The sequence below is a fragment of the Anser anser genome, assembly GCF_964211835.1.
Source record: "Anser anser genome assembly, chromosome: 17".
NCBI lineage: Eukaryota > Metazoa > Chordata > Aves > Anseriformes > Anatidae > Anser > Anser anser.
Window position 1 is genome coordinate 20,487 of NC_139738.1, and position 17,473 is coordinate 37,959.

Consider the following 17,473-nt stretch of genomic DNA (forward strand, 5'->3'; position numbering starts at 1 on the left):
ACAAAAAATCAAAACTCCATATCTGCGAGCTTTCAAGATTCAATGACAGACCTCTCCTCTAGCACTATTCAAGCACTATGCAAACAGCTGCTCCCAAGCAGCTCAAGTCTCCCCCTCCACATTTGCCAAACACCACGGAGATGACTCTGTGCCAGCTGCCCTTCAGTACGTGCCCAGAGGCAGACCGGATGTCTTTGCCAAAACAGTCCAGACAATGTATTAGTACACCGCCACGTTAGCTACCATCACTAACTGCCAGGCAGGACAGCTCCAGGCCAAACACACACACACAGGCACGCTACAAACATTACGAACAAAACACAGAACACAAGGCGCAAAAAAAAAAAATGACTCCCAGAGGGAAGCCCTACAGCAAGTCAGAACAGGTGCTCTGCAGCAGACCCAAGGAGAGACTCAAATGTCACTACATGCGACTGGAAGCAACTGCCAGAACTGGGATGATGGAGGCATGAAAAGCCTGCCTTCAAGGCAAGAGACCAGAAGGATGGGGAGTGCAAACCCCAGAAGAAATCTCTTAGGAAATGAATTCCCCAAGACAGAGCTCCTGATGAAGCCCACATAACTTCCGCAACAGCGAGGATGGAAGCAGATGCCATCTGAAACCGAATATGATGCACAAGACCTGAAACACATCGGCGCTTTAAGCTGCGACTGCAAGACAAGAAGTGCTCGGATCAGACCCATGACGACAAAACAAGCATTTAGGACCTTTGGTACGGCTAACAAGTTGCCTTTCTAGTCTGTCCAGTGCAAAAAGCAATGAGGATATCAAGACCTGAGGAGCACGTAACATGATGATCACATCAAGAAACATTTGATACAAAGACCCGAGGAGTGCATGACACAGAACACACACTGCAGAAGCAGCACTACAAGACAAATAGACAGATGGGAACTGCCCTGCCTGGCACATACACTCACACTACAAAATACCCCCTGCTCCTTCTATTAGCCTGATGACCCAGCCTCAAGCAGCCTGAAGGTGACGCAGCCTCAACCACCCTCACAGTGCCACCAAGTATATTCAGCCGGCTGGCTCCATGCTGCTCCGGCTCCCAGCTCCCATCAGCCACACCACATATGCAAATACCAGGTGCCCCTCAACTTAGCTCTCAGATTGCTGGATGGTAAATTCCCTCCACCTCAAGAAATGCACAGACACTGAGAGACATCTTAGTCCATGGCCAGGCTTATCATCATCTGCAAAAACAGCGTACCAGCATTCACTAGCACACCAGCCCTGATGCCCACCTCCTCCGCAATACTGACTACCACTGAAGCAACATACGGTTGTGCTCACCCGTTCCTCTCTGAGTCCAAGCTCCAACAGTACAGCCAGTATCACCCACACCACCTGGGAAAACAAAGGGATAAAATGATCGTTGTGTTCTCAAGTAATCACCCACCACGCTGCTCCTCTATCCCACCCAGCCTCACCTCAGACCCTCAGCAGATTCTGAGGAAGGCCTGCTGCAGCACCTGCTAAACCAGGGGAAACACTTCAAGGACTTGCCTTAGGGGGACCTTGCTTAGGGACACTGACTGGGCTGACGACCCTCTCGTCTTTCCTCAGCACTCCACAATGTGGGGATTCACCTCTCCAAGGCTGCAGGAAGCACCCACAAAAGAAAAAAAAAGAAAAGGCAGATCCTCAGGCACCTCACAGGCACAGCCTACCTGCTGCAATACCTCTCTTTCACTAGCTCTTTTTCTTCAGCTGCTCACATGCTCCAACTCGGCCGGGCCGGCACCACAGACTGGTGGTGCTTTCCACACTGCTGGAAAGCAGGCTTTATCCTCAAGGCACGTGCAGGCTAGATGAGATGGGGCTCCAGGCACCTCTTCACCTGTGGAAACACACTGCCATCAGACACCGCCATGCCAGACAAACTTTTCCTGTTAAAACACCTTTCTCAGATGCCCTGCGGCATTCCAGTGACCTGCTTTGCTCCGATTCTAAAGACTGATGTCACAGCCCACCTTGCCTGTGGCACCTGATAAAAAGAAGAGAAAGCAACCGCAGCGCTTGGAAACCATCCCTGCACGTGCTGCTCCTTGTCACTCTCCGGCCTCATCTCAAATCCTCAGCCACTTCTGTGAAGAGCCTGCCATGGCACCTGCAAAGCAAGACAGAGACCTTTCATAGCCACCTCGTGCTACTTGGCCATTCCGCTCCAACCCAGCTCATGACCAGCCCCCCTACTTAAGCAGCTCTTCAGAATGCAGTTTGCTCCTTTGAGCCTGTGCAAGACACCAGTGAAAGAGGAAGGAAAGCATAGGCTAAGGCAGCATCCAAAGCTGCAGCACAGCTAGGACAGTTACTCTCATCTGCTGCCTTACCTCTACCCGCTTACCTACCCCGAGGCAGATGCTTCCATCTGCCCTCTTAAGCCAGCTACAACACCTCTAAAACAGAATAGAGGGGACACTTCGAGTGACAATGAGAACCGCAAACCAACTTTAACTGCTACATCTGTTCATCGCTCACCTTGCCAAAAGCAGCTCTGGGTGTGACGTCCCAGGTTGTACGCTGTGTTTCAGCTTTAACAAACAAAAACATAGAAGGTAATCATTCAGCTGCCAGCATTAGCACCCATCCCTCAACAACACAAGGGACCCCATTTCCAATGTTATTGTATCAAAACAGCAGACAACTTGCCTCGGCACCTCAGAAGTAGATCAAGACAGTCACCGAGCTGCCGAACAAGAGCTTGACAGCTCCAGAAGGAGCTCTTTCCTTTGACCGGTTGCTCCTAAGGTTTATCTAGGACTGGAGAAAAATAAAAACACTGCACATCTGCGAGCTTTCAGGATTCAATGACAGACCTCTCCTCTAGCACTACTCAAGCACTATGCAAACAGCTGCTCCCAAGCAGCTCAGGTCTCCCCCTCCACATTTGCCAAACACCACGGAGATGACTCTGTGCCAGCTGCCCTTCAGTACGTGCCCAGAGGCAGACCGGATGTCTTTGCCAAAACAGTCCGGACAATGTATTAGTACACCGCCACGTTAGTTACCATCACTAACTGCCAGGCAGGACAGCTCCAGGCCAAACACACACACACAGGCACGCTACAAACGTTACGAACAAAACACAGAACACAAGGCGCAAAAAAAGGACTCCCAGAGGGAAACCATACAGCGACAGCAAGTCAGAACAGGTGCCCTGCAGCAGACCCAAGGAGAGACTCAAATGTCACGACATGCGACTGGAAGCAACTGCCAGAACTGGGATGATGGAGGCATAAAAAGCCTGCCTTCAAGGCAAGAGACCAGAAGGATGGGGAGTGCAAACCCCAGAAGAAAAATGCTTCGGAAATGAACTCCCAAGACAGAGCTCCTGATGAAGCCCACATGACTTCCGCAACAGCGAGGATGGAAACAGATGCCATCTGAAACAGAATATGATGCACAAGACCTGAAACACATCTGCGCTTTAAGCTGCGACTGCAAGTCAAGAAGTGCTCAGATCAGCCCTACGATGATGAAACAAGCATTTAGGACCTTTGGTGTGGCTAACAAGTTGCCCATCTAATCTGTCCAGTGGAAAAAGGCAATGAGGATATCAAGATTTGAGGAGCGCGTAACATATGATGATCGCATCAAGAAACATTTGATACAAAAAAATTACACGCACAGAAGAAATGATCTCTTTAGGCTCCCACTGCAAGATAAGAAATGCTCAGCTTCCAACTGAGCATCAGCATTATTCCAGTGAGGTCAAGTGTTCAACACCCTCAGGAAGGCTTCCCCAGGGCCTGCCAAGCACCAGGAGCAACAGCACAGCACAGACAACACAGAACACAGACACCAAGCTGGAACTGCCCTGCCTGGCACGTGCTCAAGCCCTACCTGACAGAATCCCACGCCCCCATACACTGTCTGACCGTGATCAATCCTAAAAGGCCCCATCCACAGCAATGACTTAAAAGCACAGACCCTCGCCCTATGTGTACATTCAAAACCCAAAAGCAAACATAGCACTTGCCCCGCAACTTAGCTTGGGAATGATGGGAGGCAGGTTCCATCCTCATCAAGGAACACGAAGGCTAGCCAGGACATTGCTTCCGGCACGAGGCTCCTCTTCACCTGCAGAAATAAAGTGCCATCGGGCACTGGCACACCAAACGTCTTCCAGTGAAACACCCACCTCAAAAACAAAACAGTAGTCCACTGACCTGCTCTGCTACTGAAGTCAGATAGACCAACTCCAGACAACTGCCGGCCTTCCCCTGCAAACCACCCCCAAACACACAGTATTTGCCCCTGGACTTAATTCTCAGGGGTCACAATCCATCCTCAAGGTGGACCACAGAGGCCAACTAGGATGTCCCCACTATCTTCTTCGTCCCCGGAAAAGAGGAGTCACCCAGAGGTGGGACCAATAGACTACCAAATCAAAACCAATGCCCTTTTCCCAACTTTTCTCCACTCACCTTCCCGATCCAGGCTTAGCGCTTCCATTTACTGTGCTGAGCCAAGGTCACATAGCTTAGACCAAGGAGAAAGAACAAACAAACGTGAAAATCCACAAAACAGTCTATACCCACTCCTCTTCTTTCCTCCCCTACCCCAACAGCCAAGAAGCCCCAGACCCACGTTCCCCAACCCAGTACCACCGCTTCCCTCACCTAACATCCCAAGGAGATGCATCACGCTCCCAGCTCCTCTTGTGCTCCGAGCATCTCCAGCATTTCAGGAACTGGAACCGCTGACGCCTGGCACGCCTCAGATACGTGGCAGGAGATGTACTCTGCTGTCGCAAGGTGCTTCCAAAGCCTGCATAACAGGCAAAGCAGACTAACACAATCCACTGACCAACTCAGGGCCCACACTGCCGTCCACTCACCCTCGTGCCTCATTCAAGTGTCCGTGCCCATGCCCTGGGCTACAAGAAACAAAAAGAGGAGGTCATATCCGCGATGGACACGCAAACAGTACAGCTCCTTGCAGAGGACAAACACAGAGACGAGAGCCAGAAAAAAAAAACACACCCTCAGGTCCACAAATACCAAAAGGCCATGAATGCACAGCAGTCCCAACAGGGATAATCACAGACTTCTCCTTTACAGATGAGAACGGTGACCCTGCTCAGTCTCTCCGTAATACTGCACTTATGCGGTCAAGCCCCTTCTGATGCGTACTGAAGCTCCTTGTGAAGCTTCTGGACAGTTATGCAAATGACTTGATATACCTAGAGATTAAAAGATAACTCAAAAAAAAAGGAACCGTACCCCACCATTTCCCAAAAACAAGTTAGCCAGCAACACCTCCTAAGCACGCCTCTATTACGTGAATTCCAAGCACTGAAAATCTAGAAGGCTGCAACGTCTAAAGACTCTACAGCCACACAAACCACAGGCAAAAGCTCCAAAACTATAACAAACTGTCCCTAACCCTGAAACAGACTACCCCTTACACGCCTACTGCTGCTCTTTTCAGACACATGCTTACACAGGAAGCTTCGATGATACTTATCTCCTAAACCCTGCTCCATCACTTTGCCACCAAGGTTGTAACTTTCATAACATTTGCCTTAATTCTGCAGAAATCATAAGGGACCCAGAACCACAAAGCAAACACACAAAGTAAGATTGCCACAACATCCGTAAACATGCTATAACAATTACTCACCTGAAGAAGAGCTGATTGCAATACAGGCACCTATTACTAGATGGGTTTACTCTAACAGATCCTACTAGTTGTTACCTCACAAAGATGGGCGTACCGGTCTCTACTTGGAAACGCATCAGTCCATAGACTCTTAACCACCTAAAGAAACCTGCAACTCACTGAAGGAAAAACAAAGCACTTACTCTAAAGTGCAGCCCAGGCAGAATGAGCTCTCTGATGGGATGCCTGTGACTCAATGACCACTAGGCCCTGCCTGGAACCCAAAGCCAATCACCTGGGAAAGGGAAGGGGCAAAGCACAAGTAGAAAGAGGAGAAGCAGCAGCTGTGGTTTATTTTTTTTTGCTTCAGCTTTGAATATTGAAAGCTTTTCTCCTCTACAACTCCTGTCTCAGGAACCAAACAGCATTCCAGTGACCTGCTTTGCTCCTATTCCAAAGACTATCACAGCCCACCTTGCCTGTGGCACCTGATAAGCAGAAGAGAAGGCAACCACAGCAGCAAAAGCCACGGCACCCTCAGGACAGTTACTCTCATCCCCTCCTTTACCTCAGCTGCTTACCTACCCCACGTGGCAGATGCTTCCACCCATTCTCTGAAGCCACCTAGAGCACCTCTAAAAGAGAAACTGGAATTTTACTCTATTTGATATAGTTAAAAAAACTGCAGCGAAAACCGCACCCCAAAAATAACAGCTACCTCTGGTCATCACTCACCAGAGTCACTCCAGAGGTAGCTCGGGTCGTGACGTCCTGTACTGCACACTGCGTTTCAGCCTGAACAAAGGAAAACACAGTCAGAAGACAAACATTCAGCTGACAGCATTAGCACCCATCCCTCAACAACAGAAGTCACCCCATATTTAATGTTTTCGTTTCAAAACAGCAGTCCACTTGCCTCTGTACCTGCAAGTTAGATCCAAGCTCGAAAGGAACGGCCACCATCACCCATGCCACCTGGGAACACAGAAGGACAAAATGACCGCTGTGCTTGCAAGCGACCACCTGCCACACTGCTCCTCTGTCCCAAACAGCCTCACCTCAGACCCTCAGAGGGAAACACCCGAATGTCTTCCCTTCGCTTCAGATAAGGGATCACCAGGCTGATAGAACTCCCACCTTCCCTCACTGCTCCGTGACACGGGCATTTCCCTGTCCAAGACTGCACGAAGCCCCTGCAGAGACGAGAGAAAAGCACACCCTGAGGCACCTCACAGCCGCAGCGTACCTGCTGCAATACCTCTCTCTTCCCAGCTCCTTTACTTCAGCTGCTCACCAGCTCGAACTGAGATCCTTCGCTCACAGCGCCGCGGCAAACTCTGCCCGGGCCACACAACACACACTGCACAAGCTACGTTGTTTAAGACACACGAGCTGGAACATTCCTGCCCAACAATCAGTGGCATCGCACAGGAAGGATGCCGCACGCTCCTAGAAACCAAACCTACCAGTCCTGAACAGCTCCCCTGCCAGACAATTCCCCACCTCCTCCTGCCAACCACGCTCAGCACACACACTATTTGGCTCTCAAAAGAAAAAAAAAAGTAATACCATACACACACAAAAAAAACAACTGAGCTCCACAAATGCCAAAAAGCCATGCACACACAGCAGCCCCAGCAGGGCTAATCACAGACTTACCCTTTACAGATGAAAAAGGTAACTCTGATACGACCCTGCTCAGTCTCTTGGTAATACTGCGCCTACGTGGTCAAGCCTCTTGCAGTGTGTAATCAAGCTCTTTTTAGTCCTCTGGAGAGTTACACAAGTGGCTTCATATGTCTAGAGATTCAAATATAACCCAAAAACACAAGTGGATCCCACCATCCCAAAAACAAGTGAGCCAGCAACCTCTGCTAAATATCCCTCTAGTAAGTGATTTCCAAGCACTTAAAATCTAGAAATCCATAGACACCAACCTGCCCAAAGAACCCTGCAACTGACTGAAGGAAAGCAAAGCACTTACCCCAAAGAGCAGCCCAGGCACAATGAACTCCCTAAAGGCATACCTGGGGCTCATATACCATTTGGCCCCGCCCAGCACCCAAACCCAATCACCTGGGAAAGGGGAGGGGCAAAGCACAAGAAAGTAGAAAGAGAGCAGGAGCAACAGCTGTGGTGGTTTGTTTCTTGTTTCTGTTTACTGTGTTGGTTTTTTTTTAAATCTGGTTTAGCTCAACAGCATGCAGACTGCAGACAAGAGAACTGGGGTGATTCTAGAAGCAACAATCCCCATGCTTTTGCTGCAGCTTTGAATATTGAAAGGACAATATGACCAAGCAAGTAACTGAAATTTTTTCAGCTAAAGTTAGCTCAAACCTTTATTTATATAGAAAGAAAAATCTTTGAGCATAACAGATCACACGCCAAAACAAAAAAAAAATCAATTCCATGTAATAACATCACTCGCAGGAAAAATCACGTACTTGAGTAGGCTATCTGAAAACCAAAAGGCTATGCTGATGGGTCAAAACACACTACAGGACAACGGAGCCTGGCCCTCTGCTGCACCAGCTTAAAACTCATCCCTACACTCACCAAGGTGCAACCCCAGCCCAAACACAGACACACTATTTCAGCCTCAACACAGTTTTGGGAACTGCTGGAAAGCAGGCTTCATCCTCAGCGAGGCGTGCTCAGGCTCCACGGGATGGGGCTTCAGGCACCGCTTCACCTACTGAAGACGACCACCATCATCAGGAGCTGCCACGCCAGACCACCTTTTTCCTCTGCAACACCTTTCTCAGGAACCAAACAGCATTCCAGTGACCTCCTTTGCTCCTATTCCAAAGACTATCACAGCCCACCTTGCCTGTGGCACCTGATAAACAGAAGAGAAAGCAACCACAGCAGCAAAAGCCACTGCACCCTCAGGACAGTTACTCTCATCCCCTCCTTTACCTCAGCCGCTTACCTACCCCACGTGGCAGATGCTTCCACCCGTTCTCTGAAGCCACCTAGAGCACCTCCAAAAGAGAAACTGGAATTTTACTCTAATTGATGTAGTAAACTAACTGCAGTGATGGGCACAAAAATGTGCCCAGATGGCAGCAATCACAGACTTACCCTTTACAGATGAAAAAGGGGACCCTGCTCAGTCTCTTGGTAATGCTACCGTGCTTATGCGGTCGAGGAACCGTACCCCACCATTTCTAAAAACGAGTTAGCCGGCAACACCTCCTAAGCACGCCTCTATTACGTGAATTCCAAGCACTGAAAATCTAGAAGGCTGCAACGTCTAAACACTCTACAGCCACACAAACCACAGGCAAAAGCTCCAAGACTACAACAAACTGTCCCTAACCCTGAAAAAGACTACCCCTTACACGCCTACTGCTGTTCTTTTCAGACACATGCTTACACAGGGAGCCTCGATGATACTTATCTCCTAAACCCTGCTCCATCACTTTGCCACCAAGGTTGTAACTTTGATAATATTTGACATACAGGCAAAGACTCACAAGTAAGCCCCGCAATTCGGCAAAAATCATAACGGACCCAGAACCACAAAGTAAACACACAAAGTAACACTGCCATCCTATCCGTAAACACGCTATAACAATTACTCACCTGAAGAAGAGCTGCATGCAATACAGGCACCTATTACTAGATTGGTTTACTCTAACAGATCCTACTAGTTGTTACCTCACAAAGATGGGCGTACCGGTCTCTACTTGGAAACGCATCAGTCCATAGACTCTTAACCACCTAAAGAAACCTGCAACTCACTGAAGGAAAAACAAAGCACTTACCCCAAAGAGCAGCCCAGGCAGAATGAGCTCTCTGATGGGATGCCTGTGACTCAGTGACCACCAGGCCCTCCCTGGAACCCAAAGCCAATCACCTGGGAAAGGGGAGGGGCAAAACACAAGAAAGTAGAAAGAGGAGAAGCAGCAGCTGTGGTTTATTTTTTTTTTTGCTTCAGCTTTGAATATTGAAAGCTTTTCTCCTCTACAACTCCTGTCTCAGGAACCAAACAGCATTCCAGTGACCTGCTTTGCTCCTATTCCAAAGACTATCACAGCCCACCACCTTGCCTGTGGCACCTGATAAGCAGAAGAGAAAGCAACCACAGCAATAAAAGCCACTGCACCCTCAGGACAGTTACCCTCATCCCCTCCTTTACCTCAGCCGCTTACCTACCCCACGTGGCAGATGCTTCCACCCGTTCTCTGAAACCACCTAGAGCACCTCTAAAAGAGAAACTGGAATTTTACTCTATTGGATGTAGTTAAAAAAACTGCAGCGACAGCCGCACCCCAAAAATAACAGCTACCTCTGGTCATCACTCACCAGAGTCACTCCAGAGGTAGCTCGGGTCATGACGTCCTGTACTGCACACTGCGTTTCAGCCTGAACAAAGGAAAACACAGTCAGAAGACAAACATTCAGCTGACAGCATTAGCACCCATCCCTCAACAACAGAAGTCACCCCATATTTAATATTTTCGTTTCAAAACAGCAGTCCACTTGCCTCTGTACCTGCAAGTTAGATCCAAGCTCGAAAGGAACGGCCACCATCACCCATGCCACCTGGGAACACAGAAGGACAAAATGACCCCTGTGCTTGCAAGCCACCACCTGCCACACTGCTCCTCTGTCCCAAACAGCCTCACCTCAGAGGGAAACACCTGAATGTCTTCCCTTCGCTTCAGATAAGGGATCACCAGGCTGATAGAACTCTCACCTTCCCTCACTGCTCCGTGACACGGGGATTTCCCTGTCCAAGACTGCACGAAGCCCCTGCAGAGACGAGAGAAAAGCACACCCTGAGGCACCTCACAGCCACAACGTACCTGCTGCAATACCTCTCTCTTCCCAGCTCCTTTACTTCAGCTCCTCACCAGCTCTGAGATTCTTCGCTTCAGTTTCCCCATTGACTGGGTAATCCAGGTTCACAATCTATCCGGTACTTCACTGAAAATACACAGCTGCTGGCCTGTTACAAGTCAATTTTCTTTTTTCCTTGACTGTTTTCCTCTTTGAGGTGGTAATGTTTCTTACACCGTGATTTCCAACCAATTGCTCTAAGGATTCTGGTTGTCTGCATTTCACAAGGTTGTCTGGTAAGCTTTCTTATCACTGCAAGCATATCTCAATACCACCTTCCTTCCCTCTAAACAAGGTAACTCTGTGCAAAAACATTTTTATTCCCACAACCTTGATCCCCTTACCCTAAAATCCTTATTCCCTTTAACCCTAACAACTCTAACCACAACCCTAACCCTTCATATCAACCCCCCGACGCTAATGACACTGACTAATGATCCAAACCCCAAACTGCCCCAACCCCAGGCAACCCACAAAGAAACTGACACAAAGCTGAAAACTACAAAAAAGGCAAAACCCTGGATACAGACCCCAAATCACAAACACGCGACCAAAATGCTACAGAAAAGCCCCAGATGCAGGCCCCAAGCACTACAGCTAGGCCCCAGAAGCTCAAGACACATCCCAAAGCCAAAATGCAAGCCCCAAACGCTACAGAAAAGCCCCCAAACACCAGACGCAGGCTGCAGAAATCTACAAGCAGGCCACGACCCACCCCCAGACGCAGGCCCCAACCACACCCAGATGCAGACCCCAACTGTCCACAAGCAGCTCCCAACCCGCCCCCCATGAACTGGACCCCACCCCACCCCGATGCAGGCCCCAGGCCCCAGCCCCACCCCCACGCCCCAGACTCAGGCCCCAAAGGTGTACAAGCAGGCCCCTACAGTATACAAGCAGCTCACAACCACCCCCCCAGAGGCAGGCCCCAACCCCCTCCAGACGCAAGCCCGAAAGGTGTACAACCAGCTCCAACCCCCCCCCCCACCAAGACGCAGGCCCCAAGCCCCCCCAGACACAGGCCCCAAAGGTGTACAAGCAACTCCCCACCCTCCCTCCCCAGAGGCAGGCCCCAAAGGTGTACAACCAGCACCCGACCCCCCCCAGATGCAAGCCCCAAAGGTGTACAAGCAGCTCCAAACCTCCCTCCCCCATCCCAGGCTTCCAGTGTACGAGCAGCTCCCAAACCCCCCAACACAGGCTCCTATACTGTACAACCAACTCTGAACCCCCCCGCTCCCCAGAGACGCAGGCACCAAGCCCCCACAGATGCAGGCCCCAAGGGTGTGCAAGCAGCTCACAACCACTGTCCCCCCCCCAGAGGCAGGCCCCAGCCCCCCCCCAAACGCAAGTCCCTGCAGTGTACAAGCAGCTCCCAACCCCCCCCCAGATGCAAGTCCCAAAGGTGTACAAGCAGCTCCACACCTCCCCAAAACACTGGCCTCAACCCTCCCCCCAAGACACAGGCCCCAAATGCCTAAACATACGCCAAGAAAGTACTAATGCAGGTGCCAAACGCTACAGACAGGCCCAAAAGCACAGGCACATGCCCCAGATGCTCGAGGCCGAGACGTAACTTGGCTTTCTGAATTACTGGAAAGCGGCTTTCCTTCTCAGCGAGGTGTGCGCAGGCTAGACAGGATGGGGCTTCAGGCACCTCTTCACCTGTGGAAACACACTGCCATCAGGCACTGCCATGCCAGACAAGCTTTTTCTGTTAAAACACCCTTCTCAGATGCCCCGCGGCATTCCAGTGACCTGCTTTGCTCCGATTCTAAAGACTAGTGTCACAGCCCACCTTGCCTGTGGCACCTGACCAACAGAAGAGAAAGCAACCATACCGTTTGGAAACCGTCACTGCACGTGCCGCTCCTTGATGCTCTGTAACCTCTTCTCAAATCCTCAGCCACTTCTGTGTAGAGCCTGCCAGGGCACCTGCAAAGCAAGATGGATACCCTTCGCAGTCACCTTGCGCAACTTGGCCATTCTGCTCCAACCCCACTCACGACCAGCCTGCCCTTCTCGTGCTGCTCTTCAGAGTGCAGCTTGGCCCCTCTGAGTCTGTGCAAGGCACCTGCGAAAGAAAAAGAAAAGCATAGGCCGCGGCAGCATCCAAAGCCGCAGCACAGCTAGGACAGGTACTCTCACCTGCTCCCTTACTCTGCCCCCTCACCTGCCCTCGAGGCAGATGCTTCCATCTGCTCTCTTAAGCCAGCTACAACACCTCTGGAATATAAACAGGACTTTAACTGTATTTTGTGTAGTTAAGTAACTGCAGTGACAACCGCACCCCTAAAATAACTGCTACATCTGTTCATCGCTCACCTTGCCAAAACCAGCTCTGGTCGTGAAGTCCCAGGTCATACGCTGTGTTTCAGCTTTAACAAATGAAAACAGTCAGAAGATAATCATTCAGATGCCAGCATTAGCACCCATCCCTCAACAACACAAGGGACCCCATGGCTAATTTTATCATTTCAAAACAGCAGATCCCTTGCCTCAGCACCTGGAAAGTAGATCAAGCCAGTCACCGGGTTGCCTACCGAGTCCTTGACAGTTCCAAAAGGAGCTCTTTCCTGTGACCGGTTCCTCCTAAGGTTTACCCCTCTTCTGGGGAGGGGAACGAAATACAAACAAAAAATCAAAACCCCGTATCTGCGAGCTTTCAAGATTCAATGACAGACCTCTCCTCTAGCACTATTCAAGCACTATGCAAACAGCTGCTCGCAAGCAGCTCAAGTCTCCCCCTCCACATTTGCCAAACACCACGGAGATGACTCTGTGCCAGCTGCCCTTCAGTACGTGCCCAGAGGCGGACCGGATGTCTTTGCCAAAACAGTCCGGACAATGTATTAGTACACCGCCACGTTAGCTACCATCACTAACTGCCAGGCAGGACAGCTCCAGGCCAAACACACAGGCACGCTACAAACATTACGAACAAAACACAGAACACAAGGCGCAAAAAAAGGACTCCCAGAGGGAAGCCATACAGCAAGTCAGAACAGGTGCCCTGCAGCAGACCCAAGGAGAGACTCAAATGTCACGACATGCGACTGGAAGCAACTGCCAGAACTGGGATGATGGAGACATAAAAAGCCTGCCTTTAAGACAAGAGACCAGAAGGATGGGGAGTGCAAACCCCAGAAGAAAAATGCTGCGGAAATGAACTCTCAAGACAGAGCTCCTGATGAAGCCCACATGACTTCCGCAACAGCGAGGATGGAAACAGATGCCATCTGAAACAGAATATGATGCACAAGACCTGAAACACATCTGCGCTTTAAGCTGCGACTGCAAGTCAAGAAGTGCTCAGATCAGCCCTACGATGATGAAACAAGCATTTAGGACCTTTGGTGTGGCTAACAAGTTGCCCATCTAATCTGTCCAGTGGAAAAAGGCAATGAGGATATCAAGATTTGAGGAGCGCGTAACATATGATGATCGCATCAAGAAACATTTGATACAAAAAAATTACACGCACAGAAGAAATGATCTCTTTAGGCTCCCACTGCAAGACAAGAAATGCTCAGCTTCCAACTGAGCATCAGCATTATTCCAGTGAGGTCAAGTGTTCAACACCCTCAGGAAGGCTTCCCCAGGGCCTGCCAAGCACCAGGAGCAACAGCACAGCACAGACAACACAGAACACAGACACCAAGCTGGAACTGCCCTGCCTGGCACGTGCTCAAGCCCTACCTGACAGAATCCCACGCCCCCATACACTGTCTGACCGTGATCAATCCTAAAAGGCCCCATCCACAGCAATGACTTAAAAGCACAGACCCTCGCCCTATGTGTACATTCAAAACCCAAAAGCAAACATAGCACTTGCCCCGCAACTTAGCTTGGGAATGATGGGAGGCAGGTTCCATCCTCATCAAGGAACACGAAGGCTAGCCAGGACATTGCTTCCGGCACGAGGCTCCTCTTCACCTGCAGAAATAAAGTGCCATCGGGCACTGGCACACCAGCCAAACGTCTTCCAGTGAAACACCCACCTCAAAAACAAAACAGTAGTCCACTGACCTGCTCTGCTACTGAAGTCAGATAGACCAACTCCAGACAACTGCCCGCCTTCCCCTGCCAACCACCCCCAAACACACAGTATTTGCCCCTGGACTTAATTCTCAGGGGTCACAATCCATCCTCAAGGTGGACCACAGAGGCCAACTAGGATGTCCCCACTATCTTCTTCGTCCCCGGAAAAGAGGAGTCACCCAGAGGTGGGACCAATAGACTACCAAATCAAAACCAATGCCCTTTTCCCAACTTTTCTCCACTCACCTTCCCGATCCAGGCTTAGCGCTTCCATTTACTGTGCTGAGCCAAGGTCACATAGCTTAGACCAAGGAGAAAGAACAAACAAACGTGAAAATCCACAAAACAGTCTATACCCACTCCTCTTCTTTCCTCCCCTACCCCAACAGCCAAGAAGCCCCAGACCCACGTTCCCCAACCCAGTACCACCGCTTCACTCACCTAACATCCCAAGGAGATGCATCACGCTCCCAGCTCCTCTTGTGCTCCGAGCATCTCCAGCATTTCAGGAACTGGAACCGCTGACGCCTGGCGCGCCTCAGGAACGTGGCAGGAGATGTACTCTGCTGTCGCAAGGTGCTTCCAAAGCCTGCATAACAGGCAAAGCAGACTAACACAATCCACTGACCAACTCAGGGCCCACACTGCCATCCACTCACCCTCGTGCCTCATTCAAGTGTCCGTGCCCATGCCCTGGGCTACAAGAAACAAAAAGTGGATGTCATATCCGCGATGGACACGTAAACAGTACAGCTCCTTGCAGAGGACTCAAACACAGAGACGAGAGCCAGAAAAAAAAAACACACCCTCAGGTCCACAAATACCAAAAGGCCATGAATGCACAGCAGTCCCAACAGGGGTAATCACAGACTTATCCTTTACAGATGAGAACGGTGACCCTGCTCAGTCTCTCCGTAATACTGCACTTATGCGGTCAAGCCCCTTCTGATGCGTACTGAAGCTCCTTGTGAAGCTTCTGGACAGTTATGCAAATGACTTGATATACCTAGAGATTAAAAGATAACTCAAAAAAAAGGAACCGTACCCCACCATTTCCCAAAAACAAGTTAGCCAGCAACACCTCCTAAGCACACCTCTATTACGTGAATTCCAAGCACTGAAAATCTAGAAGGCTGCAACGTCTAAACACTCTACAGCCACACAAACCACAGGCAAAAGCTCCAAAAATAAAACAAACTATCCCTAACCCTGAAACAGACTACCCCTTACACGCCTACTGCTGCTCTTTTCAGACACATGCTTACACATGGAACTCGATGATACTTATCTCCTAAACCCTGCTCCATCACTTTGCCACCAAGGTTGTAACTTCCATAACATTTGCCTTAATTCTGCAGAAATCATAAGGGACCCAGAACCACAAAGCAAACACACAAAGTAGCACTGCCATCCTATCCGTAAACACGCTATAACAATTACTCACCTGAAGAAGAGCTGCATGCAATACAGGCACCTATTACTAGATTGGTTTACTCTAACAGATCCTACTAGTTGTTACCTCACAAAGATGGGCGTACCGGTCTCTACTTGGAAACGCATCAGTCCATAGACTCTTAACCACCTAAAGAAACCTGCAACTCACTGAAGGAGAAACAAAGCACTTACCCCAAAGTGCAGCCCAGGCAGAATGAGCTCTCTGATGGGATGCCTGTGACTCAATGACCACTAGGCCCTCCCTGGAACCCAAGGCCAATCACCTGGGAAAGGGGAGGGGCAAAGCACAAGTAGAAAGAGGAGAAGCAGCAGCTGTGGTTTATTTTTTTTTGCTTCAGCTTTGAATATTGAAAGCTTTTCTCCTCTACAACTCCTGTCTCAGGAACCAAACAGCATTCCAGTGACCTGCTTTGCTCCTATTCCAAAGACTATCACAGCCCACCTTGCCTGTGGCACCTGATAAGCAGAAGAGAAGGCAACCACAGCAATAAAAGCCACAGCACCCTCAGGACAGTTACTCTCATCCCCTCCTTTACCTCAGCTGCTTACCTACCCCACGTGGCAGATGCTTCCACCCATTCTCTGAAGCCACCTAGAGCACCTCTAAAAGAGAAACTGGACTTTTACTCTATTTGATGTAGTAAAGTAAGTGCAGCAACAACCGCACCCCAAAAATAACAGCTACCTCTGTTCATCACTCACCAGAGTCACTCCAGAGGTAGCTCGGGTCATGACGTCCTGTACTGCACACTGCGTTTCAGCCTGAACAAAGGAAAACACAGTCAGAAGACAAACATTCAGCTGACAGCATTAGCACCCATCCCTCAACAACAGAAGTCACCCCATATTTAATATTTTCGTTTCAAAACAGCAGTCCACTTGCCTCTGTACCTGCAAGTTAGATCCAAGCTCGAAAGGAACGGCCACCATCACCCATGCCACCTGGGAACACAGAAGGACAAAATGACCACTGTGCTTGCAAGCAACCACCTGCCACAGTGCTCCTCTGTCCCAAACAGCCTCACCTCAGACCCTCAGAAGGAAACACCTGAATGTCTTCCCTTCGCTTCAGATAAGGGATCACCAGGCTGATAGAACTCCCACCTTCCCTCACTGCTCCGTGACACAGGCATTTCCCTGTCCAAGACTGCACGAAGCCCCTGCAGAGACAAGAGAAAAGCACACCCTGAGGCACCTCACAGCCACAGCGTACCTGCTGCAATACCTCTCTCTTCCCAGCTCCTTTACTTCAGCTGCTCACCAGCTCGAACTGAGATTCTTCGCTCACAGCGCCGCGGCAAACTCTGCCCGGGCCACACAACACACACTGCACAAGCTACGTTGTTTAAGACACACGAGCTGGAACGTTCCTGCCCAACAATCAGTGGCATCGCACAGGAAGGATGCCGCACACTCCTAGAAACCAAACCTACCAGTCCTGAACAGCTCCCCTGCCAGTCAATTCCCCACCTCCTCCTGCCAACCACGCTCAGC

The 17,473-nt window shown here is 50.0% G+C and overlaps 1 protein-coding gene across 4 annotated transcripts; it reads right to left on the reverse strand.

Annotated features, from left to right (window-relative positions):
* Positions 1-227: 227 nt before the first annotated feature.
* Positions 228-17,134, reverse strand: LOC310883040 (uncharacterized protein). Of its 4 annotated transcripts, none has more exons than XR_014573296.1 (18): positions 17,005-17,134; positions 16,871-16,921; positions 16,682-16,741; positions 16,533-16,582; positions 16,151-16,435; positions 14,966-15,530; positions 14,771-14,825; positions 14,319-14,419; positions 12,982-13,093; positions 12,325-12,861; positions 12,061-12,148; positions 10,498-10,697; positions 10,270-10,396; positions 10,136-10,186; positions 9,947-10,006; positions 9,797-9,846; positions 9,406-9,699; positions 6,879-7,435 (listed from the first exon to the last, which is right to left on the reverse strand). XR_014573296.1 is itself a non-coding variant. In XM_083802692.1 (15 exons), exons 10-14 carry the CDS (start codon positions 6,596-6,598, stop codon positions 4,675-4,677), a joined length of 315 nt encoding a protein of 104 aa, XP_083658818.1. In that variant the 5' UTR covers positions 6,599-6,610; positions 10,270-10,396; positions 10,498-10,697; positions 12,061-12,148; positions 12,325-12,861; positions 12,982-13,093; positions 14,319-14,419; positions 14,771-14,825; positions 14,966-15,530; positions 16,151-16,435; the 3' UTR covers positions 4,138-4,513; positions 4,654-4,674. The 4 variants fall into 4 exon arrangements, 2 of the variants coding, with proteins under 2 accessions (XP_083658817.1, XP_083658818.1); XR_014573297.1 differs by having other exon boundaries at positions 6,880-7,435; positions 9,406-9,497; XM_083802692.1 differs by lacking the exons at positions 6,879-7,435; positions 9,406-9,699; positions 9,797-9,846; ... (4 more) ...; positions 16,871-16,921; positions 17,005-17,134 and adding exons at positions 4,138-4,513; positions 4,654-4,801; positions 4,872-4,910; ... (1 more) ...; positions 6,371-6,430; positions 6,560-6,610.
* Positions 17,135-17,473: the final 339 nt, after the last annotated feature.